We start from the raw sequence: 24,934 nt of genomic DNA on the forward strand, positions 1-24,934 counted from the left end.
TTTGACATAACGCTTCTTTTAGTAAGTGTCATTCGGTTCGTCATGTCAAGTTATGGTTATGGTTAAGGTTAGAGTTAGGGTTCATGTGTCATGACTGTGTCATGACAGTGTCATGTCACTCTTATGTAGATACCTTCAAGGAAAGTGTTAGCCAGTATTCTTTATTATGTTGTGCCCTTATACAAGACAGACACTGGCTTTTATACTTGTTCCTCTATACTTTTCACCTCTTTACAAGAATTAAGCAGCTTCCCCAACCAGAACAGGTCACTAACGTTTGTCTAAAGCTGCTTACACACCAACCAGACGGCCAACCGTCGGCAGAAAAGGCAGTTGGACTGATCAGTCTCCCCGAGTTGGTCAAAGAAATGCCTCAGAACACACCGAAGAAACGAGAAGTAATACGTCTCCATAACAGCAGGCTGCACTAATCTGTATTGTCGCCCAAAAATGAAAACCGGCAGCTGATTGGATGAATGCGTCACGTGGGTCTGGTTTCTCCGGAAATTCAAAGACAGACTGTCATGGCAGCTTGTTCAGAATACGATCTCATATTGTACTAAAATAGTTCACCGAAATGTGTTTCTGAAAACATTTTAAGAGAGAAATAGGCCGTGCAGTTGCTGAATCTGTCTTCATTTCAGATCAACAAAGGTCAGTTTAAAAGATTTTCGTCAGATTTTGAGAGACTCTAGTCACGCTCATTCCGCTCCCCGATTCCGGGTTAGCACTCTACCAATCAGATGTGTCATTTGAGTCTGACTGCCGGCAGTGCCCGCCCCGCCGATTATACATGTCAAATCGGCCAAAATGAAGGCCGACGGCCCCTCGGACGGACGACGGCACGGAACACACTGAACAGACTCGAGTCACTGACCTCGCCAGACTGTCCAACAGACGATTATCGGCTCTGTGTGTCCTTAAGAGTGACAGTGGGTCACACTAGTTTAACAGTTACCTCAATTGTTTTAGAGGAAAAAACTCAACATGAAGTGGTTGTCAGCCAAAGTGACTGGTGGAGTAGACACAGTCTGTCACACATGGTAACATCTTACCTCCAGGACCGGTCCAGCTCCCAGTATGGTCCTCTCCACCCCACTGGCATAGCCCTTCTGGCTGAGTGCAGTCAGACAGTGGATCAAGAAGTTGGTACTCTGGGTCTTGCCTGAGCCACTTTCCCCAGAGATGACGATGCACTGGTTGACCCGCTTCCTGAGCATAGCGTAGTAGGCCACATCTGCGATAGCAAAAATATGAGGCTCCAGTTTGCCCAGCTGGTGGTTCTCGTACATCTTGACATACTTAGGGTTGTAGATGGGCAGGAACTTAAAAGGGTTGATGGCGATGAGGATGCTGCCTGCATAGGTGTAGATTTTTTTCTTGTAAAAGCGCTTGCGCAGGTTGTTTAATATGCTGTCCTCATTGAGGACGGGGAGGTTGCAGAGGTCTGCAAAGTTGTCCTGTGGAGGAGGAAGGAAGCCCCTGGCGGCTAGCTGTGCTTCCTGCTCCTTAGTCACAGGTGGAAGATGGACATAATGGATAGTGCCATCATGGTTCCTCTCCTGGATCAGGGGAAGGAAAAGAAAAAAACGTAGCTTAACCATATACTGATGAAACTGATGCACTTGCATCTGTCCGATGCTGTTAAAATTATTCTGGGTTGTTTGAATTTCTTAAAACCAGTCAAATGGTAAAGGGCAGTCCCAAATGGTATAGAACTCACAGGGATGAAATTATATTGGGAAACATTTTGCATGTAGCTTATTAACTGCCTTTTTTGTTATATTTTCCATCATTAGAGTGTAATTTGTTATTTAGGTTGACTACTTGTTTTGTTCTTCACTGAAAATGGCAACGAAGAGGAAGTGAGAGCAGAACGAAGCAGAATGTAATAGTCAGACAGTGGAAGGACACTTCTCAGCGGTCCAAATACACCGAGTCTGACTGCAAAGTGAACTGTGTGCCGTCAACTCTACCTGTAGTAAGAAGTAAAAGCCAAGGCTCTGAGGGTGTTTCTCTTGGGCTTTCCGAGGCCACAGCAGAAACCTCTGTGCTGGCAGGTCTCCAGCTTCGAGCACCCATTCCTCTCCGCCACATTCCTTCACCTCTGCCAGCACATACATTCGACCAGGGTCCAGCCCAAGTGCCGTGGCAGCATCTGAGATCACGGAGGCTGCTGTCGCATCTTTCTGCACTCTGATGAGTAGAAAAAAGTAATTGCTAAACTTGATCAATGCTGCATTACAGTAGTTCCTCTACTTTAACAACATCATATCTAAACATTTATTGTTATTGCTACATTTTCTAACTGTAATGCTGTGGCACGCTCACCTAAGGTTGCAGCAGGTGGTGGACTGGGCAGCCAACCGTGGGTAGATCTGGAGCAGGTATGAGCGGCCATCATGATCGTTGGGGCAAGCTGGCCCGCCTCCCCCCCCTCCTCCACCAGCGTTCGTTGCCATGGTGGCAGCGCCATCTCTGACACTCATCCTGGGCCAGGGGGAGTGGCCTCAGCATGCCGCACCCACTGCTTCCCTCTCACCACGCAGCACCTGTAAATGATCAGTGAAAATTGGTGTCACTTGTATACATCCACACTGACAATGGTGCCTGATAATTTCACATATTGACAATGGACCATGATAAAATGAGGCTTTGAGGTCACAGCAGAAACCTCTGCAGTTACATTAGGGAGGACAGACTTTTTTTCCCCAACAATTAGCTATTCTATTCCAATAAACATTTAGCACTTGTGTAATGCCAGTAGAAACACTGCAAGACAGTGAATGGTTTTCAATATAAACCACTGCAGCTTTCTAAAAGCCTGAACAGTGCATCATTGCAGCTCTGAGCAAGCATTTTAAAATGCAAACAAAATAGTTGATTTACAAATAGTCTCAAACAACATGGGAAGCTAATCCTTGATATTTTACTCTCTGAATTTTACGTTCTGGACATAACGTAACTCCGCTACAGAGATGTGTCTTAGATTAGCCTAGATGAGAGGCCCATAGAAGAAATATAACAGTTTGATAGGATACAGGCTTTATAAATTAGCAACAGATCATTCGTGAGGCCTGTGTCCCATGAAGTCATTTACTTTCCTAAACCTATTTTTCTGTAATCAGTGGTTTATCATAAACATATTAAAACCCTTTACACTACAGTGAGCAGAGTACCCAAAGCTAAATAGTAATCCCACTTACCAAATGTTTACCAATCCACTGAAATGTTTCAGAAATATTAGAAGAGAAATTAAGTGTAAAAACACAAAGTGTAAATTGCTGATCCTATCCTCATGTTGTGAAAAAGCTAACATAAGTGTGAAGTGATAACTGCTACACTTAAAATGTTAACTTGAAACAACAAAACAAACTTTAAGGCAAACTTCAAAACATTTTGATTGTATGATATCTGACAGAGAAAGCTAATTGTTAAATTGAGTAAATGTAGATAGTTTCCAGTGTGTGGTTGTCCTAACATCTAAAAACACAGTCTTCAGAGTAGGTCAAACAAAGATTAAACTGTACTTCCATTTCAACAAAATAAAGAGAAGAATATTGCTCTAGAAAGCACATAAGCCTAGGCACAGGGTTCAGACAAGTGCATCAGTGGTGACTCGAATTTAAAAACACTGCAGTGCATTGTTGTCACATCAAATGTAAATAGCTTTGCCACTGAAACTTTACTGTAAGTTGCAGCTACAGATGCTGCACAGAAAGTGAACCCTTCCGCTTGACGACAGCAACCAAGACACAAAAACAGAGAACACCGAAACCACAAATGGTGTAATGACTAGTTGTTATTATAGTTATGTTATTCGTTCTCACAGACAAGACACCTACAGTGATGTAGGACGAAGAACCGACATGATAGTGTTTAGCAACTTTTCACCACAATAACTTATCTCTCAATCCATGGATAACTCAACTCTGCCTGGCAAGGTTCCAACACTAAAGCACTTACAACATCACAGAGCGCTGGGCAGACCATTAACTGAGAACCAAGTAGAGGTTTGTTTAGACCTTACTACTGTTATCACTGATTTCCTGACCGAGGTAAAGCTGCCTTGAAGATTTACCAGGCTCTTTTATGAACTAAACCACAAAAAAAACTAAGGGGGCAGGACAAACGTATTACTGATGAATCACATGACCGGGTCCCATGCCATTAAACTCTGGAGTCAACAAGGTCGGACACCAATTCTTTGAGAACCCTTTCGTGTAACCGCAGCACTGTTTTAAGTAAGAGTTTGGCAACAGAGGGCCATAATAGAGGTTTTAATTCAAACCAATCACTATACCATACTTCTGGTTGACGGCGTACTAATCAGAAAAATCAGATGATGTGGTTTATAGTTGTAATGAAAACATGCATACTTTCAGTCCTCCTCAACATGTGACTAGTTCTACTGTCAGGTATGAGCAGGCAAGGTTTTATTACACAAGCATTAATGCAAAATAATAAATTTAACCACAGCGTTTACATGCTGTTCTGTAAAAGTTGAGCAAGAGCTCACAGCATGCTGAACTTCTACTGACGTCACACATTTGTCCTAAATGGCCTCATGTTCTTGTTTCAAAGAAAACTAAACTTTAAATAACAATCTTTAAATCTTCAATGAACACATGGCTATCTGCAACCTGCACATAGAGAAAAGAGAACAGTTGGGTTCATCCATGTACAACTAGTAGCAGTTTTTCGCACCACAATCTTAGTTTACAGTAGTTAGCGTCAGTACAAAACCACGTAGGGCTAACACTACTCTGTAATTAGCACTCAAATCCTTATACAATCATACTTCTTAGTACAACTGCGAGTTAACTTGACTCCACACCAAAATTACTGACAGTGTGTTGCTGTGGTTACTTTAGTGGACTGACATGATGACAGCTTTACATTGTAGTTGATGAACAGAAAGCTTGGCCGACAGTGATTCATTTAAAAGACTTTAAAGTCATACTGAGTCATACTATTTAAGGACACACTCTCAGTCACCGTAACATCTAGCTGGTCCACAGCCAAAGGAATATGATCCAGGTTAAGGCCGTCTGTAACAAAAATGAATGCAGAATAGTCAATTATAGTTGAGTGTGAATCACAGAGACAGCAGCTGGGTAAGGTTTGGTCTAATGATGGATCATGTAGTGTGGCTTTGCATCAGTAATGTATTCTGCGTACACTATAAGTCCCCCTTTGGGAGAAAGGAACCTGGTTTAAATAACTCTATGGCATGCAGAGTGGCCTGCCTTAGTAACCTGATCCCCGGGTCCAGTCCTGAGAGTACCAAGGCCTACAGTTTATCAATTTCATCATTTGAGCAAAGACGAAAGAGTTTATTTTCTCAACCTGAAAAATAAGAAATGTTATTGTCTGAGATATGCCCAAAAAAGCACGCTGAGGGAAAAGAGGCCGCTCTCCCAAATCCATTCCTTCATGAGGTTTGTTTTCACTGAAACTTTACAATAACTGACATAACCAATGTGTTCTGTGGAGTTATCATAAATGATACACACACATGTGAATTAGCTCAAATAACAGGATAGCTCATTTCAATCATGTGCAAAAATATCAAGATAATGTTTTGTCTCTTCCTGTACTGTTTAACCATGAGAATTGTTTTCAAGAAAGGAATAATCAGAAAACACAACAGTGCTATCTTTAGAAGAATTAACATCTCAAACTAAAAACAAGATAGCAAGCTACCAAACCACATGGTGCTGCTAGTAACTGGTTGGGTGTATCCACCCAATGTTTCTGGGGTTGTCTTAATTGATCATTTTGCATTGTTCAAGCCTGTTTTCAGGTACTGTTTTCTTTTTGCCGAATTTGTTGGTTAAGACATACTTAAGGACAAAGATCACTACATACCATAATGGACCAAATACAAAACTGCAACAACAAATATATCTTAACAGAGCCAACTCTGGTATCATTTAGGTCACAGTAGAGAATTAGAGGAAAAATAAAGCAGCTTGAGAGTCATGAGCTTGTGCCTTTGCCAAAATAGCTGACCACAGTCCCAAAAACTTGCAAGCCTGTAAAATGCCAAGGCATGCAAAACTGCAGAGACCACAAAAGACAGCATCATTATTATCCTCGATCATGGGCCCTGTCTGGTTTAAATCTGTTACTTTAACTCCTGAGCTGCTAGTTTCCAAACAGCAAATATATAGTACAGTATATGTGTGTAAGACGAAAAGCATTTCATCTTAGTTCATGTGGATGTGTGGAGAAAAAAAGGGAAGTGACAGAGAGAAAACTGAACAAAGAAAAAGAGGGGAAGGGCAGAAGGACAGACAGAGAGAAAAGTAAACACCTAAAATAAGATAGAAAATAGAGAAGTCCCAGGGGACAATCAAAGGAGACGAAGGCTTTGTGATAATGCAGCTTCCTCCCTGCGGAGGAGATCCTCTGCAAGGATGCCCAGCATTCCTCAGATAAGACTCTGGGTTGTCTGCTTTGCGTAGGCTTAGCCTGGCACTTTAGCTGCTTACTGAGGGCTGATGGGAAGACACTAGAGCACAGGGCTACAACTGAGGGGAGACAGAGGCCCTTCAGCTGCTTACTGTGGGCATGAGGGGGCATTAACAACTAACAAGCTTCTTAAACCAGACATTTTTATAAAAGGCGGTACCACTCATCCCCATTGGACTCACTAACCTCATCCCACCTATCCCCTTATTATCCAGTCAAGGAGAATCGGCTTGGAGTAAATTACTTCCACTGTGCATTCATTGGGATAAATAATCAAGATAAATAAAGATTGGCCTACACACAGAAATGTTACTCAGTTGATTAATTAAAACAACAGAAAATTAACAATCAATCAGAAAAAAAACAAATTCAACAGCTAATAAAACTACTAACTGTGGGATTATAGTTACATTTTTCTTTTAGATTTAATTTTCTTTGACCACACATTCATGTCTGGACTAGTGCATCCTCGGTCACAGGGGAACTATGTGGGTCAATATGTCACAGAGCCGTACTGAAAGTTAGGGCGCATTTTATGTGCTGTTATTCTGACCAGCACTAGTGTACACAATCAGTGAATAAAAGTGTGTTGCATGCATGCGCACAGGAACAATTAAGAACAGTAAATACCCCTCTGCCAAACTGGAAAGAGAAAAAAATATATAGCATAAAACAAGCACTAATTTAATGCCATAACTGAAGGTGGAGTTGGCAGGAAGAGGTTTTGACAGACACTGGCAGGAGTGAAATAAGCCAAGCAGGTCTTACTCACTTTCTCCCAACTCCTCCTCTGTCTTCCTCACCCAACTTTAAAAAAAAAAAAAGAAGGAAAAAGCTCCACCCAGAGAAGAGGAGGAGCGATAGTAAGTCTAGAGTGCCAATTAGTGCAGAGAGAAAAGAAATATTTTGCCTTTATATGGCCAGTTGTTTTAGTGTCTATGATCTCTCTTAGAAGCCTTAGGGCGTTTTCACACATGAAAGTCCAAACCAAGGTCCAGACCAAGGTTCATGTTTTTGTTACATTGTATACATTTGATCCGGTAAGTTTTGGTTTCACACTGCAGTTATGCAAGCGCACTAAAGATCTATACGTGACAAAACTACGTCCTGCCCTCATACGTGAGCTGCGTCTCCAGATACTTATAATTGATTGGTTTGTTGACGGGCTTCCCCGTCCTCTCGTATCCTCTCTCTGTGTCGGAGTTTTTTCAGCTGACTGCTGCTCTCCTCTACTGCCGCGGCTCTTTTTGTTTTGTTGTGATGTTGAGAAGCAAGACATGGGAACTTTCTTTCTGGAGAATTTATTCAGAGACAAACGGAAACCTACACTGTACATTTACTACCACTTAACAAATAAACTGCTGATGTATTCTCAGCTCTGATAGCCGACAGCTGTCTGCTCTGAGCGCATTCACCGTCACACACTCTCTCATGTAGCCTACACACTAAGCACCGAGCTATTCCTTAAAAAGGAGCTTCCCCGGTCTTGTAACACAAGGAGAGCCTGCCAGAGCTTCTTCTATTTGGTCCGAAAGTCCGAACCATCCAAGAAATGCTTTCACACTATAAACGAACCGGACCATGGACCATTGCAGTTTGGTCCGGACCGAGACACCTCTTTTTATCGGACCAAAATTTGGTCTTTTGATCCGGACAGTGGTCCGGGGGAGGTTTCACACCTATAATTTTGGTTCGGATCAAACTGAAAAGTCCGAAAGTCCGGACCAAATGAGGTAAGTGTGAAAACGCCCTTAAGTGTCATGCTCTTAGGGCGTTTTCACACATACCTCATTTGGTCCGGACTTTCGGACTTTTCAGTTTGATCCGAACCAAAATTATAGGTGTGAAACCTCCCCCGGACCACGGTCCGGATCAAAAGACCAAATTTTGGTCCGACCAAAAGAGGTGGTCTCGGTCCGGACCAAACTGGTCAAACATGGTCCGGTTTGTTTACAGTGTGAAAGCATTTTTTGGATGGTTCGGACTTTCGGACCAAATAGAAGAAGCTCTGGCAGGCTCTCCTTGTGTTACAAGACCAGGGAATAGCTCCTTTAAGGAATAGCTTGGTGCTTAGTGTGTAGGCTACATGAGAGAGTGAGAGTGACGGTGAATGCGCTCAGAGCAGACAGCTGTCGGCTATCAGAGCAGAGAATACATCAGCAGTTTATTTGTTAAGTGGTAGTAAATGTACAGTGTAGGTTTCCGTTTGTCTCTGAATAAATTCTCCAGAAAGTTCCCGTGTCTTGCTTCTCAACATCACAACAAAACAAAAAGAGCCGCGGCAGTAAGGGAGAGCAGCAGTCAGCTGAAAAAACTCAGACACAGAGAGAAGATACGAGAGGAGGGGAAGCCTGTCTACAAACCAATCAATTATAAGTATCTGGAGACGCAGCTCACGTATGTGATGACGGCAGGACGTAGTTTTGTCACGTATAGATCTTTAGTGCGCTTGCATAACTGCAGTGTGAAACCAAAACTTACCGGATCAAATGTATACAATGTAACAAAAACATGAACCTTGGTCTGGACCTTGGTTCGGACTTTCATGTGTGAAAATGCCCTTAGTCTGTGCAACATTTTCTTCCAAATGGACCTCCCAAGACAATCACACTCATATATATATATATACACTGACTGTATAAACAGAGAAGCCAGTCAGTGCTGAGACACCACCAGCTGACTCTATAATCTGGCACGAAGTTAATGACCCAGTGACACATCAAGGGTCAATGAGCTTCAGCTGGAATAATATGCATTTCTCCATGTTAACTCTTTTTCTCACTCCTCCAGCCTCTTTCCGTCACTGTATGCCTCACACTCTAATAAGCACATGAACACAAAGAGGTGATCCAAAAGTAAGCAAGCTATGTCAACAGTGAGTGTGGACTAAAGATATGGTGACTCCCAGAATTCCACTTCAGGACGCCAGATAAATCTCACGAGTTAGGGCTACAAGCAGCTCCTATCATAGGTACCATTCCCGAAAGAAGAAAAAAAAGTAACAGGAATCCCTTCACCCTAATGAGTAAATGCAAGGCTACATTTCCCAAGTTGAGTGTTGTAAAGCACACTTTTCTGGATCTGACTCAGAAACAATAAGTAAGTTAGGCGTAATTGTAGAGACGATTGGTTGTGACTATGTAGTAAGAAGGAATGCGTCAGGTAAATCACACACAGAAAATACATGTCTGACTGCTTCGTGAAGCATGAAGATGTTGGACTGGCAGTAAAGGTCCTATATAGCTTGTTCCAAGGCTTTGTTGAAACTATTTCTTGAATGAATTGTTCATATCCATCCACCAACGCTTTTACAATTCTGATATCTTTGGAAATCTTGAGAGCTTCACTAGAATTTAAATTAAGATCTGTGGGTTTAAACTGTGCTTTTTCTGACAACATGTGCTTGTAATGATGGACCCGCTGAAGTCTTTATGGGGTTTAGGAGGTTAACCATTTGAACATTTGTGCTCAAGTTAAATGTTTTGTTTTACACACAATTTCAAACCTATCAAAATCCCCAGGTCCACCTACACCCTTTCCAGGGTATATCTGTGTGCCTGGCTGCAATGCTGTAGACATAAGCTCCTTTTCTCTCCCAAGGGACAGTGCCGCTGAGGTCACTGAGGTATCCATCACCACTACAACTCTCTCTGCATGACCTAATGGGGATGAGAGGGGCTGGCTCTTTGCCAACGCAGGCTGTATTGTCCTCCGGGCATAATGAGAAGCAGAAGCAAGGGAAGTACAGATTCAGTGTGTGTGTGTGTGTGTGTGTGTGTATTTGTGTGTGTGCTTCCTACGGGTTTCGGCCTGTGTGTGTGTGTGTGTGTGTGTGTGTGTGTGTGTGTGTGTGTGTGTGTGTGTGTGTGTGTGTGTGTGTGTGTGTGTGTGTGCGCACGTGTTGTCTTAGGGATTCATAAATGCACTTGGGACTTGTGTGAGAGAAAGAAAGATCGCTCCGGTTGCTGCTGACTGGTGTTAAATCAGCCTCACAGTTGAGGCTCTATAGGAAGTGCAGATGCACCCAAAATGGCTATGAATGGCTGAGAGCCCTCCCTCTGGAGCCATGTAGCCTATTCAAAGATGGAGCCTTTTGTTTAAAAGGGACCAAAACCTCAATCAAGGAATTAACTCATCCAGCAGACACCAACTGGGCTCAATAAGACTAACACAGATAGAGAGGGAACTATGAGGAGAGAGTGAAGGAGAAGGAAGAAAAAGGGCACTAAAAGCTCATCTCCTCCCCCCTGTTTTTAAGTCAGCTCCCAGGCTGGCCAGCCATGAACAATAAAACCAGAGCTGAGGAGCATCTGCTGCCGTCTAAAGAAGAGGATAAAGGAGAGAGGAGCCGCAGGGATCCAGTCTTTGACTTGTCGTTGATATTAACCTATTCATTCAATACGGAGCCCAAGCTCATGGTCAAAATCCTCTTCTCTGCCACAAGTAAGCTGCTAGAAAAGGAGTATAAAGTGCAGAGAAAGAGATCACACATGCCGTTTGGTCTTACAGCCAAATTGCACAGTGGCAGTCTTTGAGAGAGATAAACAACACACCATTCGACAGCTTGGTTTTCCAAGCCATAACTAAACTCAAGTTAGCCAGCTGTCTATCACAATAAATCACCATAACTGCCATGAACAACACTAATCAATTATAACATGGTCATCTGAGTGCAATCCATTGATCTGCCAATCCCAATATCATGTGTCTGAGCCACGTATTGACAAACTGAAGCAGGCTGTTGTTCATTTGACATCGCTCGGAGGTAGGTATAACCCCATGACACACACAGGTCATTCAGCTGAGGCTGGCTGTGGACACACTGGACAACCTACTTCAAGACAACTTGTAATAATGGCTGTGTTACTCATCCAAGGCCTATCAGCATGTTCTGCTGTTGCTTGAGGCAACCCAACATTAGTTTTAGCCACAGCTTTATGAACTCCTACTTTATGTACATTTCACAGCAGGTCAGTAATCAAGAGGCCAGGGTACAGCCTTACACTACTCCCCCGTGTCTCGCCACCCGTCTGGACTGCTGTGTTTTCAACTGCTTCCTTAACTCTGCCCCCTTCCCTACATCTCTCCTGTCATACCACTATCTTTAACAGAATCTCTCCCAATGCTACCCTCCAATGCCTCCACTTCGGCCCCCCACTGATCACCCCCCTCTGCTCCCCACTGCCTAACATTTAGCACTGCTGCTTTAACTCAGTCCAGATGCCAAACTACACCGAGTACAGGAGAAGCTCAGTGTTGAGAGAACTCTGCTTCCTATAAAAACCCATGCCCTGGTGTTTTTGGTTTACAAATAATTCCCCTTTATCATCCAGTCAACGAGACCTGAGGGCAAGCCCCAGTGGGCAAAGTAAAAAGGCCAACAAAATGGATTTGAATCAAACCACTCAAAACATGAGGCAGAGGGCTGCAACAGAGCACAGTGAAGCTCACATGCAAATATACACATTCAAACACTCCCCAAATAATATCCCAGCCTTGAACGTATGCCTTGCACTGACATAAGTGTCCAGGTTCTTTCATCCAGAGGTCAATACTGGGATGAGATGATGCATAGCAATCAAGATGGCGCAGAGAAATATATGTTTTCAATCAGTGTGATGAGCTGAAACTCTAGATTCAAAGCAGCAGCATCCACATGAAATACACCAGGCCAGTGAGGGCATAGCATGTCTGACTTAATGCAACCCAGAAGGTCTCTGCTGAGTCTGATTGGCTGTTTTGGGATTCCACGCTGGTTGGTGGTGACAGGGGATTCCAGAGTTTTCCGGAGCAGTCATCTCAGCCATGTTGGACTAATAATGGACTACTTTAGACCAGTGGTGGACAAATACAGCTAAATGATGACATGTAGGACACTAGTATGTTCTTATTACAGGCATTCAGGGGGTGGACAAAACAACATAAACACCAGCCAAGTACAATATAATGTATTTGTCAAATAAATTCTAAACTCGTCAAGGTTTGTAGAGCTGTTGGTTTAAAAAATATTGTTAATGTTGGTGGTATTTCTGTAACAGCCAGCAAAAAGTAGTCTGGGCAGTGTGTAGATAGCAAGTCAGGAAGCTAAATTATTTGCCCAAAATATACAGAAGAGCTGAAACAATTAGTCAATTAATAGATTAGTTAATCATCAATTAGCCCTCCGCAATTTTGATAATCTATTAATCCTTAAATACATTGTTTTTTAAAGCTCAAATTTCACTGGTTCAACGTTCTCAAATGGGAATATTTGCTGGTATCCTTAGTGTTCTGTGATAGTAAACTAAATATCTTTAATCAACAGATTAATTGTTAATAAAAATGATTAGTTGCAGCCCTACCTAAATAAATAAGCCTGTTAAATAAATGCTAATATTTGCACAATGTGTTTATTGGATTCAGGTGCATTTGATCTGAGGCTGCACAGGATGGTCTCCAGTTACAGAAACACTTCCTTCCCGTTCAGTGCGACAAACCACATGCACAAACACACCAGCATACAGTATGTCGTCTGGAGATGGGGGCAGCTGCAGGCAGAAATCAGGAAGACGAGAAAAGGAAGCAAAGGGAAGGAGGCAGACAGAGGGGATTATTGTACACAGTCACTCATGTGGGCTACCCAGCTCTAAAAAACATTTCCCAAACACATGACTCCATTGTAGCACCAGAATAGTCACTGCACCAAGTTAATACTTATTTAAAATCCCTTAGCCCTGCCACTGGTTACACATGCCACACACGCTTTTCTTTATTCCTCAGAAAAAAAAAGTTCAGACAACAGGGTACAATGCCAAACTGCTTCTGCCTGTAAGCATACATCTCAGGTAGCAGGCAGAAACTGAGATTTAAACATCTAAAACAAACTAAAGCCTCTGCTCTCTCTGCTATGGCACCATGTTTTAGTGGGGGTTACTAAAAGCAGTGCCAAAATCCCGCTCTACCAACTGAGAAACACCTCAACAATATTACTCATCCCACATTTTATACCTGCCTTAACCTCAGTTTGAACTTGAATTGGGACAAAAAGCAGCGGGGGGGCTAGCAAAAAGAGCATGTAATGAAGGATGTGTAATAAAGAGTAACAAAAGGGAGAAAAAGAAACTTAGACATTGTGACATACAATAGATTATGTGGTGCAGCTAGTATAATCTACTGAAACAATCTTCCCTGTGGTTTGTCCTGATGATGTTTGGGTGGCCTGGCAGATTCACACACCAACGTGTGGATGATAAGCATCTTAGAAAGGATAATGTCGTTCTAACCCATCTATATTGTTTTTAGAGTAGTGGACTGGACAGTAACAGTAGGAAAGAGCAAAATGGATGCTGTTCAACGTCATATACCATATAAAGCCATTTTCTAAAACATTTTCTTACTGTCCCTTTCTTTTCTTCTGTACAGATCCCATCATGTCTTTTAACACTCTCGCCGGGGCCAGAGTTCCTGAGTGATTCTGTCAGATTAAATGTAACTTACATATGGAGGCATTCATCAGTGACCACAGTCAGACTGCACAGTAAAAATAGAGCAAAAACAAACAGAACAGAGCACAGCCCAGCCAATATAGAGATCATAGCCATGGTCTACTGTTCCCACTCCATCTCCCTCTCCTTCTATCCTCAGCTTGTCTCTTTCTTTCCATCTCGTCCCCCCGTCTGTGCCTCCCTTGTCTGTACTCTTCGGTGCTTGGCTTTTTCTCTTTTACTTCCCTTGTCACTCTCCGCAGCCCTCCAGGAATCTAGTGGTAAGACAGGGCTGCAGTCAGCAGGCTGTGGCACAGAGTCCAATCCTACTGCTGAACACAAAGTGCTAAGAATGACCAAAATACATGCGTTGTATTAATATATTTACACAGGAAATGTAAGTCAAAGGCTAACATACGGTACATCGCAATTATTGCGTACCTAAAAAAAGTGTCATTTTGTTTTCAAAAGAAGATCAAGCCTTGTTACATAGTGATCCAAAACTAATCATTTCCAGGTAATGTAATGGCCATGTTTGTTTACATGAACACAAATAATCTGATCAAACTGTAATCAATGCAATATGCGAATAAAGTGGAGTAATCACCATGCTCGGTTTTGTGAATGCAACTTTACTCACTATCACATGAACATTATGCAATGCACTCCAAATTAACTCAAGTTTAAAGGGCATTTTAGCCAATAAACATCATAAACTGAAATACACACTTACACACTAATTACAACAACAAACGTCATGCGCTTCTAAGTAGCGCTTTGTGGACCTTGTATGCACTAATCCAACGCTGTGCCGCCTTCACCATTGTCCTCTTTGCTTTTGCCCTGGCACGTATAATAGGAATGTTCCGTCAACTCTACCACCTTGCCTGGCTGAGATTATTAATTTTTTCCTCACATCATTTCAAAAGGATTGACGTTGGAAGTCTACTTCGTTAGACTTGTCCATAACGCTTAAACCAACCCAATTTGTGCCAATATACTTCCACCTTTAAAAAGAGGATTTCGGTGGACTAAGTATTAGATTAGGGGCTGTATTATCTGTATGATTCCCTTTATAAAGTCTTAGGACTTCAGGTTCATTCTTAAATCTCTTTCCTCCTCTGTATTTGCATCTCCACAACACAAAAAGAGACCACAGATAGAACTTCAAATACCCTGGTCATTACATAGTCATCATGCAATGTGCATATTTATCGCCATCATACAGGCAGGAGTTCATGTTTTTTTTAGAATGTACATAACTGTTATGCTTTATGTGCACTAAAACAACCCAAACTACTAGTTACACATGGCAATTGTGTGACTTCCGTGGTTTGACGATAGTAAAAGATAAAGCAGGTGAGCTGAAGTAGACGATGGTTGTGTCGAATATGCTTGTTGGAGGCAGTGTTTTAGACAACAAAATATTACAATTAAGTCCAATTTAGCCTAAACAATGGTCCACTAAATGCTCTTACGGCTAGTTTCTGTCCATTTCCTCTAACTGTAGGAAGAACTGAAAGAGGTGGCTTTTTGATATACATTTAGGTAAATTATAATGATAGGTGCACTCAAGGCTGTATCTGCCTGGCCTTTGTTAGCTATGCCTAATGATCCAATTTTGACAGTCACCCTCAGAGATAGACCATGGTGCAGAGTAAGAAATAGAGCCTCAGGGTGTGCCTTCTCTCTGCCCATAATCCAGAGCCAAGGGACAGGATCAGTGACCGCAGAGAGGATGGAGGGGGAGGTTAGCACTCACCACAGCCATCAACTAGTCAGTCAAGACACACACACACACACACACACACACACACACACACACACACACACACACACACACACACACACACACACACACACACACACACACACACACACACACACACACACACACACACACCTTCCTGAGGGTGACCCCTGCAGCTGAGGGGGAAGGGAGCAAATGACAGAAGGCTTGTCAGACTTGTGAGATATAAGCACAGATTCAATTTTATTTTTCTATGCAAGAGGTTGCATGTGTTGTTGACCAGTAATGATAGTGATGCATGGGATCCATGGGTCTAAGACGAGAATAAAACAGTAGAATCATGCAAAATATGTCATAATCTATTGTGGACAATTATTTTTGTATGTTTTTGTAGTGGAAATGTTTTTGTTTAGTGACCCTGTGTGGCTGCTGCTCATTTTTGGCTGACAAGTTAAAAGCTCTCACTGGGAGATCTCCAACCACAGGAGTCTCTGCCGGAGCTAAAGCCCAAGTATCAAAATCACTAACAGAGAGTAGTAACTCATACCACCTCATGTCAAAAAAGTGTAACTATCCCTTCAACAGGGAAAACAGTCAAAATGCTGAAATCTTAAAAATCAGGGCTGTTGAGCTGCATGTTGTACAGCTGGTAAAACTGGGTTAATGTTGGTTAATTTTCTCTTTACAATCCATACATTTGAATGTGATGAAAGCAGGTAATGTAAACACTGGAGGGTTGCTTCCCAAAAGAGAGTAACAAAAAAGATGTCACATGTAGCTTTTAACCTAAATGCAATATGAAGTCATTGTGCTCAAGCTGCCTGAAAGTGGTTAAAATATGTCTTCCGTGACATTGACAGACCACTTTTCAGTTCACTGTGGAACATTTTTGAGTTGTATATTTTGGTTAAAACTTTTGCTTGGCTTATAACTGTGCCTTTAAATCAGAATCTAAACAGGCATATTTGGTATAATCAAAATCACATCACAATCAAGCTTTGATTCCAATCATCTTGGATTGATGTGTTTGGGCCTTGCATTGATGGCTGTGCGAAGACTAAATCATAACAAACAAATGCATTGTAAAAGAAGGCCATCCCTAAACAGTTGGTTGGCCTTTTCCTCACTTATACCCTATCATTACAGCTGGGTCTATTTATAAAGCCCATTAATTCAGCTTGCCACATTGAAAGAGCCACGTTACCAAGGAGTTTGTGGAATTGATGACTTTAAATCCTCACCACTCTCCCTCTCTTTACCTCTCATTGTCTACTCACACAGACTGCTTTGCTCACTCACTAACTTTCTTTTGCTTGCACTCTCCATCTGGTCCAGTCTCTACAAAATACAGGTCACTGCAAATCCACACTGCAAAGCTCAGTTAGCAGATTTCTAAAGAACGCAAGGCTATTTTTTCTCCCCATCTTTCGCCACAGAAAGGCGGACACTGGAGCATTGCTGTCACATTATTGGACTAAGCGCTGACATACTGTACACACAAAAGCACACACATATTCACAAATACCAGTGTCCCATAGCTCTTTTCTGACCTCCTTCCCATTCCTCTCTTCCTTTTTTTCCATACACCTACCCAGCTTGCTTTAGTAGGTATACACTGATGGGAATCATTCAATGTTTACACATTGCAGCCTATTCAAATCAGCTGTCAACATCTGCGATGAGAAGGTAAGGTATAGAGCTCTTTCAACGGCTTAGTGATAAAAGGGTTTTAGATTGTGCTCTCCTGAACGAGCGCTCAGGTTTACAAAAGGGCAGAATGACACCTAACCCTTCCTAGTGTTCTTCAGCAGCAGTGTAAGTAACAGTGATACAGACATGTACATGTAATACAAACACAAGTCTCTACATGTCTTGACTTTCCTGCCAAGCCATTGGCAATGAGCCCTTCACTATACCTCATATAGCAGCAGTCAGAATGACACTTGTCAGTGTCAACATTCATATTCTACTTACTGAGGCGACATCCACAATACTACGTTTTCATTTTTTAACGGCGTTTAAAAAAAAAAAATAATAATAATAATAATAATAATAATAATAATAATAATAATAATAATGTCCACACAAGCATTTTAGCTCAGTAGCACAACTAATCTCCGTCTGTATTAACACGTCTGACAATGCATAACACATGACCATTCACGCACACGGTTCTTGCCGGTGTAAACAGGAAGTAGTGTGGACGCGAGACATAAACGTAGCAAAAGACATTCGTTTTTTAAACAGAAACGTAGTAGTGTGAATGTAGACTGAGGCTCTTCTACAGGACCATGGGACTGCAGGTGTCTGCGTCATTCCACAGGCAGCCTACATCATGTTGCCCCAGCACAACCAGCTGCACATAGAGGCAAGGCATACTGCTAAGGGACTCATTAGAAATCACTCTGCTGCCACAGCACACTATAGCTCGACCTGTTCCTCTGTCCTTGTTCTATCAGCGACCTAAATTAGTCAGATTCTGAAGCAAAAAATAAAAGAGGAACACAGTAACCTAATACTGCACTCACACTAAAGGCCCTGACACATCAAGCCGACGGCCGGGGGACTAGTGTGTGTGGCGTTGCCTCTCGTCGGCCCTCGTCGCCTTCTGTCTTGGCCAAAAATTAGCAGCGGAACACACCGCAGAGACTAAAGCCGACGGCCAAGTACCACATACATTCAGCGCCTGCGTAAGAGGAAATAACTCACCATACCAGCAGGTGACGGTAATCTATTTGTCATTCAAAAGGGAAACCGGATAACGTTGCTACGATACCACAACAAACAGTGTTGTGCTCAATCAGCGGCAGAACCGAAAACAGAGCCTACGGTCCCTCTGCTTCACTCCCTGCCGGGAAGACAGCAGACACCAGGAGATGGCTAATCGGACTGTCAATGGGCCCTTAAATTAGGGATGTCCCGATCAGGTTTTTTTGCCCTCGAGTCCGAGTCCGAGTCATTTGATTTTGAGTATCTACCGATACCGAGTCCCGAGCCGATACTTCTATAATATATAAAAAAAGAATAAAGAAGAGCGAAAAAACAGATCCAGGATGTTCCTTATTTTTTATTTAATTCACCTTATTTTAACATTCAACAACTCTTAACAAACAGAGCACTTCTGTTACATATCTCACAGTTTGCTATGGCAATGTTGTTGTTTATAATGCTTCCGTGTTCTACTGTGCCGGCATTTAACCAATAGCGTCTCTGCAACAAAGTGATGTCATGCTGCACGCGTTGCTGTTTCTGTGTGGAGTCAAAAGGGTCTAACTCTGTGCCACCGCATAACTATAGATGTATTAAAAAATAATGAAAATATATATACATATATATCCAAGTCCTGATCGGGAGGTAACGTCCGATTCCGATCGAGTCTGAAACCACGTGATCGGGCCCAATTTCCAATCACGTGATCGGATCTGGACATCCCTACCTTAAATACCCTGTTAATATGGGCCTATTTGGAACAAGAGCCTTTCTTCCAAATATGGTATGCTCATGAATATTTAGATGAGCTGCGCGCTGATTGGTTGAGCGAACCACATACACATACATTGGAGACGAGACAGCAGGACTCATATTTCAAACACTGCAATGTTATACATTGTTTGTCTGCTATTTCGTTATTAAATTCACTTCTGAGACTTTTTTATGCGAGAAATCAACTATATAAAGCTCAAATATGGGCCGCTTTACGAAAATTGATGGCTAACTGCAAATTTGGTAAGACGTGTCAGACTTCAGGAGCTCCACACAGTCTGACGAGAAAGCGGCAGCCTGCCGGGCTCCATACCTAGGGCAAAGTCACCCAAAGTTTCTGGGTTACTGGACTACCGGGGCTCGGGGCTGTACGCAACTGGATAGTCCAACAATCAGACCAACGATCCGGGTGACATAGCAGCGACAGCGGCATCAACGGGTTGCTGCGCTTCGGTGGCCGCTATGTTGAATGTAAACAAAAAGCTGCTTGGTCGCTTCTCTATCGTCATCGTGTTAAACCCACCAATAGCACGCCAGGTGGATAAGCCAGTTTGTGATTGGTCCCCGCAAAATTGTAATGGAAGCAGGATAGATAAATGTACAGGTTTCCAGCCTGAGCTGCAGGGCAAATTGCCGGCAGATCTGGCTGGGTTTACCTAGTCAACGCCTTTGCAGTAGTAGCCCCCGAACTCTGGAATAAGTTGCCTCTACATATTAGGCTGGCCCCTACACTGCCTGTTTTCAAATCCCATCTTAAAACATATTTTTATGCCCAGGCTTTTAACACATTAGGATATATCATTGTCATTTTGCTGTTAAACTGTTATCTTTTGTTGTTTTTGTGTTCATTGTGTTCTATGTTTTTTTGATTTTACAGCACTTCGGCCAACTGTTCTTGTATTTAAATGTGATTTATAAATAAATTCAAAACATCAAACAGTAGGCTGAAACCAGAATAAAATGCCAGAGTGGTTGGTATTGACGACATGTAGCATATTCTACAGCACCCAATGTGGGTCTAATTTCCCACACTAATCATGATTCATCAAACAGTTGTGAGAAACAAAATACACTTTCCAAGTAATTCATGAAACACCAAACAAATTTGACCCTGAAAACACACAAGATAAGACAGACACTAGACAGATATGTTGACAGATCAATTGCAACCTCCACAAAGTTGCTTTTAGTGTCTACAATGCACAAACAGCCCACACACCCTCTGAAGTCATCAGCAAAAAATAAAATGCTCATATGTAGCTAACCATCATATCATACCATCATATCTAAGACATCAATGTCAAAATTAAGCCATTGCAATTTCATTACCATGCTTCGCCCAACACTTGATTATTGTTGCCTTTAAAAAATATTTTTATAAACTTATCTTGCTGGCTGAGGTTGTGGTGTCACAGCAGAGCAGAGCAGCTTGCTTGATAAGCGTATTAGGAAACAACAACAGTTCCTCTAATGTGGCTCAGGTTGATGTTCTAAAACAGCTACACACCTAAACTTCTAAAGACATGGACATTAGAGGTGTTGAAATTAATGTTTTAATAACTGATGCATCGAATCATGGACATTGACGATGCTGCATCGATAATTGGCCAGGCCATAATCGATTATTTCTGTTTACAATTTAATGTAGGCTTAACAACATTTCTGTTTACATATTCTGTTATGTTTTGCACATTCAGGAAGTGCCATGTGCTCAGTGCTGTAGTTTTATGTATCCAATTTATTTAGTATTAGAGCACTGCAGAATGATTTGTTTTTGAAGCTTGAAAAGCTATGAATTAAATATCCTATATGGCTTTAACAGAAAAATGTATTTGACGCATCGTGATATCGAATCGAAGACATGATAATCGTAATCGAATCGAAAGATCATTGAAGATTCACACCTCTAATGGACCTAGCCTATAACAAGCAGAGCACTATGTGGACTGTTAAAACGCACAACGCTTAGCTGAGATAGAACCGATTTATAGTGTTATCTGTGAGGAAATGATTATTTAATATCACAAGGTAAGATTTAGCAGTTGAAAATAAATGTAATAAAGATGAATATGAAAGCTGAGTCTGAGAAAACCCTTGAATCTCTTCTCGAGTCTCCTCTGAGAAATATTTTGGCACAGCTATCATTGAGGCAATTATCTTTTCATCCGCTGTTTTACACAATTGCATCCGCTAGTATGTGTAGACCAATTACAACTCAAGGCTGAGCTGGAGATGTAATTGGTCTTCCTTCCCCCACCCGCTTCCACTGTCAGCTCTGCAGTGGTGCTTGCAGAGTACCAACCATTAGCAGGGAGCCATATGGCCCTTTTCTTTCAAAGATGGCAGAGAGCCGTTCTGTGGACTGCCTCAGTGCTTAGAAGCACTTTAAGGAGGTATGGGATAAAATTGGCTGTATTGCAACATCATTTGTGGGCGTTTCTGTTTACAATCATTCGAAGATATTGGGACAGGTCTTTTGAGTGAATAATTAAGTGAAAATTAATATTACAGCTTTCAGTTCAGATGCCATTCATACATGTTTAGACAGTATTGTGTGTTCATATCTGACTAATATCGGTATTCAGTTACATCTATTCCCTTTTACATTTCTAAATAGTAACTATTATTTAAATTGTGAGACATGAAGCATTTTTAATAAATGGAGAATTGACTCTTAAGCTTTCTCTGAGGGATTGGGATGTTAATTAGATTTTGAATATGACAGATGGGGATCGTGTGTGACTGTATTGAATATGCTGATGCTTGATCCACAGCATAGTAGTTGGCAGATCCTACACCACCAGTGGGCTTACAAATGCTGCACAGTCCACACACACCCACCACACCTCCACACGCCTCCTGTGTCACTCTACTCATTACAGCTGATATTGTTACATACAGAATTATTCTATTATGCTCGTAACGGTAATATTTAATAGCTCTATTCTGGACTATGACATTTAAAAAATGAGTAATAAACATGCAAGGTCAAATATTTTGTACACGTTCTACATTTTGTTTAACGTCACTTCCAGAGTTTGGTCTTGAAGACCTAATTTAAAAGGCTGGCTGGTTGAGCTCATCTTCTTAATGAGATGTCACTTTCATTTATATTCCACGCAGAAGCTTTGTAGTTCAATGATGAACTGTGGTTTGCAAAGAAATCAGAAGAAAATTGGTCCCGGACTGTTTTGTTATGGTGATTTGTATAATTATTTATCCATTTGTGGTATAGAAATTACTTAGTTTCAATGTTCTTATTGAGTGTCATCAGCAGAGAAATTAAACTTAAATTATAAATACAATAGACTTTACAACAGTCACTTGCTCTCATAAAACTACTTAAACTAAATTAAAACATGAAATAGATTTCATTCCATCTACTTTAGGTTGATGCCCCACCTACTTGTTTTGCAGGGTCACAGAGTACATTTGCTGTACATCCCATAACCTTCCGGCAGGAGAATATTTGTAACTTTACACTCTGGTCTGATAGATTATTTCAAGCCATTCTTGAAGGCCTGAGTCATATGTGGCTTATTAAGCACAGAATGATGCATATATACATTATTTTACAATGAGGAAATGACTTGCTAGTTAGGCCATTGGAAGAGCACAACAGTGTTTGTTCACAAAGTAAATCAGATAAATGGAAAAAGGGAAACAGGAGGGAGAGGAACTTCCAAGTAAAGTGCCTATGTATGATAACTTTTTTCCACCACCTAGCTAGATGTTTGTCATGTAGCAAGAGCTTGATCCTGTAGCTTTGTGTGGAAGATTCTGTTAAGGTTTGGCCAATGTGCTACTGTACTGCATGTTATAACAGCTCCAAAATTGTCACTTCATCTGGGCGAAAATCAATATCACAAAAAACAAAACATGTTTGACCAGATACCTCGAAATCAATATTGCAGCGATATCACCAGTAACGTGGATATAATAACTAAATGAGTATAGGCAAATAATAGAACAGCTAGATTAACTAACTTTGGAAAATACACACATCTCCCAGTCCTAATTGTTGACCTCTAAATTGATATGGTGACAGTAGTTACACATGATTATAGACAAACCAGGGGTGAGCAGTACTAATATTAGTGTGCAATGACAGGAAAAGTAGGCTAAGTACAGGCAGTCACTGCTGATATTACTCAGCCAGACAGTCAAATAAAGTTCAAAAGGTTGTTGGTTAGTTGCAATGCAGTTGTTAAGTCTGGGGAAAAAAGACATTTAACATTTAACAGCATTTGACCTTTATATTAGTTTTTTTTTTTTTTAAATGCCCTGACAATACCTATCCCATATCTCAATAACAATACTGTATCAATATCTATCTCTCTAAATACATCTGTTGCTGTATTATACTACTTCATCTATCACTGGCAACCGTGGCTGTACTGTACTGGGTATAAACTGTGCACTACCATGGAGGGCACATAATAACAGTTATGATACACTGGTAATTTGGATAAACTGTAGTTGTTGCCCCCTTCTAGACAATTCCGGTTTGGATTTATGTAAAGGACTCAAGAGTCTGCAAAAAAAAAAAAAAAAAAAAAAAAAACACAACTCAAGAATGTGGAGCTTTTTCTGAAATCCAAGTGAGACTTGTTGATCCCAGCAAAGCAACAAGCAACTGACAAGTAGGTTAGTCACATATCAACCAGGCCTGGGCACATTGCACTGTAACAAGTCAGCCTACATTCTCAGCTCATTCACACAAAACTAGATGCAGCTATGCTTCTGGAGCACTGACCAGACAGGCGGCATGTTGTTACCAACAATTATCATTACAGTCAGCCAGGACGGCTGTGAAAGTTAGCTGGTAACCTCCATTTTGTCTTAAAATGGGACGTTAAAAACTAGCTAGCTAGCTAGCTACATTCAATAGAGAAGGGTTAACTTTACGAGTCGCAGATGTTAACTGAGCTGCTTCACAATAACTTAGAGCTCTGTCAATGCAGTGCCTGACAACGTTAGCCATAAAAACGTACCACCTTCGACAACAATAAACCCAAAATATTTCGACAAGTGCATAATCTTTTGCCATAGCTAAACGCTTGCTTTACAGAACAAGCACGTACAAAGCCAAGTGCACGGGCAAACAGTATTTAACGTAACTTTACCTTTAGTGATTGTATTTCTCATTGTCTTGGTGTAATCCTTGATTGCATTCCCCGCGAGTCAACCAACTGGTGAAAAAATATTGATAACCAAGTCTCCGCTTTTCAGTTTGTGGTTTTCTTTCTCCTTTGAATAAACCAAGACTGACTTGTATAAACCAGGCTAACAACGGTGGAGTCCCCGACAGACAACGGTTGAGAGTTGAGCTTGCAGTTTTGAAACAGGGGTGGAAACAACATGAACCGACAAAAAACGTTTTATACGCTTAGCTATGTTACACAAAGAAAAGCAGTGTCTGAGGTAAAATAGACTCAGAAGACCTGACAGACTATGTGGTTTCAGACCGGCTAACCAGCTAGCCTGTCGCTAGTACTTCCTTTCTCTCTGCCTAGCTAAATAACAGAAGCAGTATGGGCGGTGGAAAAAAAAAAAGTTGAGGAAAAAGGCACAAGCCAGATTCTATACAATGAAGGCACCCTGTTGCTCCGGGACATTTACTAAAGAACATCGCCCTCTGCAGGATTACGACGGTGGTACTAGTGTGGTGTCTTAAATAGTAATGCTGTGATGCTGTATGAAGAGGAATCCGCCGACACTGTTCTTGATTATAAAAAGGTTTATTACAAGCAAAGATTCA

General features: G+C 41.5%; 1 protein-coding gene across 9 annotated transcripts in view; it reads right to left on the reverse strand.

Annotated features, from left to right (window-relative positions):
- Positions 1–24,723, reverse strand: part of LOC116055277 (unconventional myosin-IXb) — a 64,878-nt gene extending 40,155 nt beyond the window's left edge. For 5 of the 9 annotated variants that reach the window (XM_031307131.2, XM_031307136.2, XM_031307132.2 and 2 more), the window contains exons 1-4: positions 24,300–24,722; positions 2,332–2,552; positions 1,977–2,196; positions 1,056–1,562 (exon numbers count right to left, since the gene is read on the reverse strand). In XM_031307131.2, the coding sequence (XP_031162991.1) occupies positions 1,056–1,562; positions 1,977–2,196; positions 2,332–2,489 (885 nt within the window). In that variant the 5' untranslated portion in view covers positions 2,490–2,552; positions 24,300–24,722. Of the gene's footprint in view, positions 1–1,055; positions 1,563–1,976; positions 2,197–2,331; positions 2,553–24,299 lie in introns of all 9 variants that reach the window. The other 4 variants (XR_004106252.2, XM_031307134.2, XM_031307135.2 and 1 more) reach the window with 2 other exon arrangements.
- Positions 24,724–24,934: the final 211 nt, after the last annotated feature.

Source organism: Sander lucioperca, chromosome 11 (genome assembly GCF_008315115.2).
Source record: "Sander lucioperca isolate FBNREF2018 chromosome 11, SLUC_FBN_1.2, whole genome shotgun sequence".
NCBI classification, from domain to species: domain Eukaryota; kingdom Metazoa; phylum Chordata; class Actinopteri; order Perciformes; family Percidae; genus Sander; species Sander lucioperca.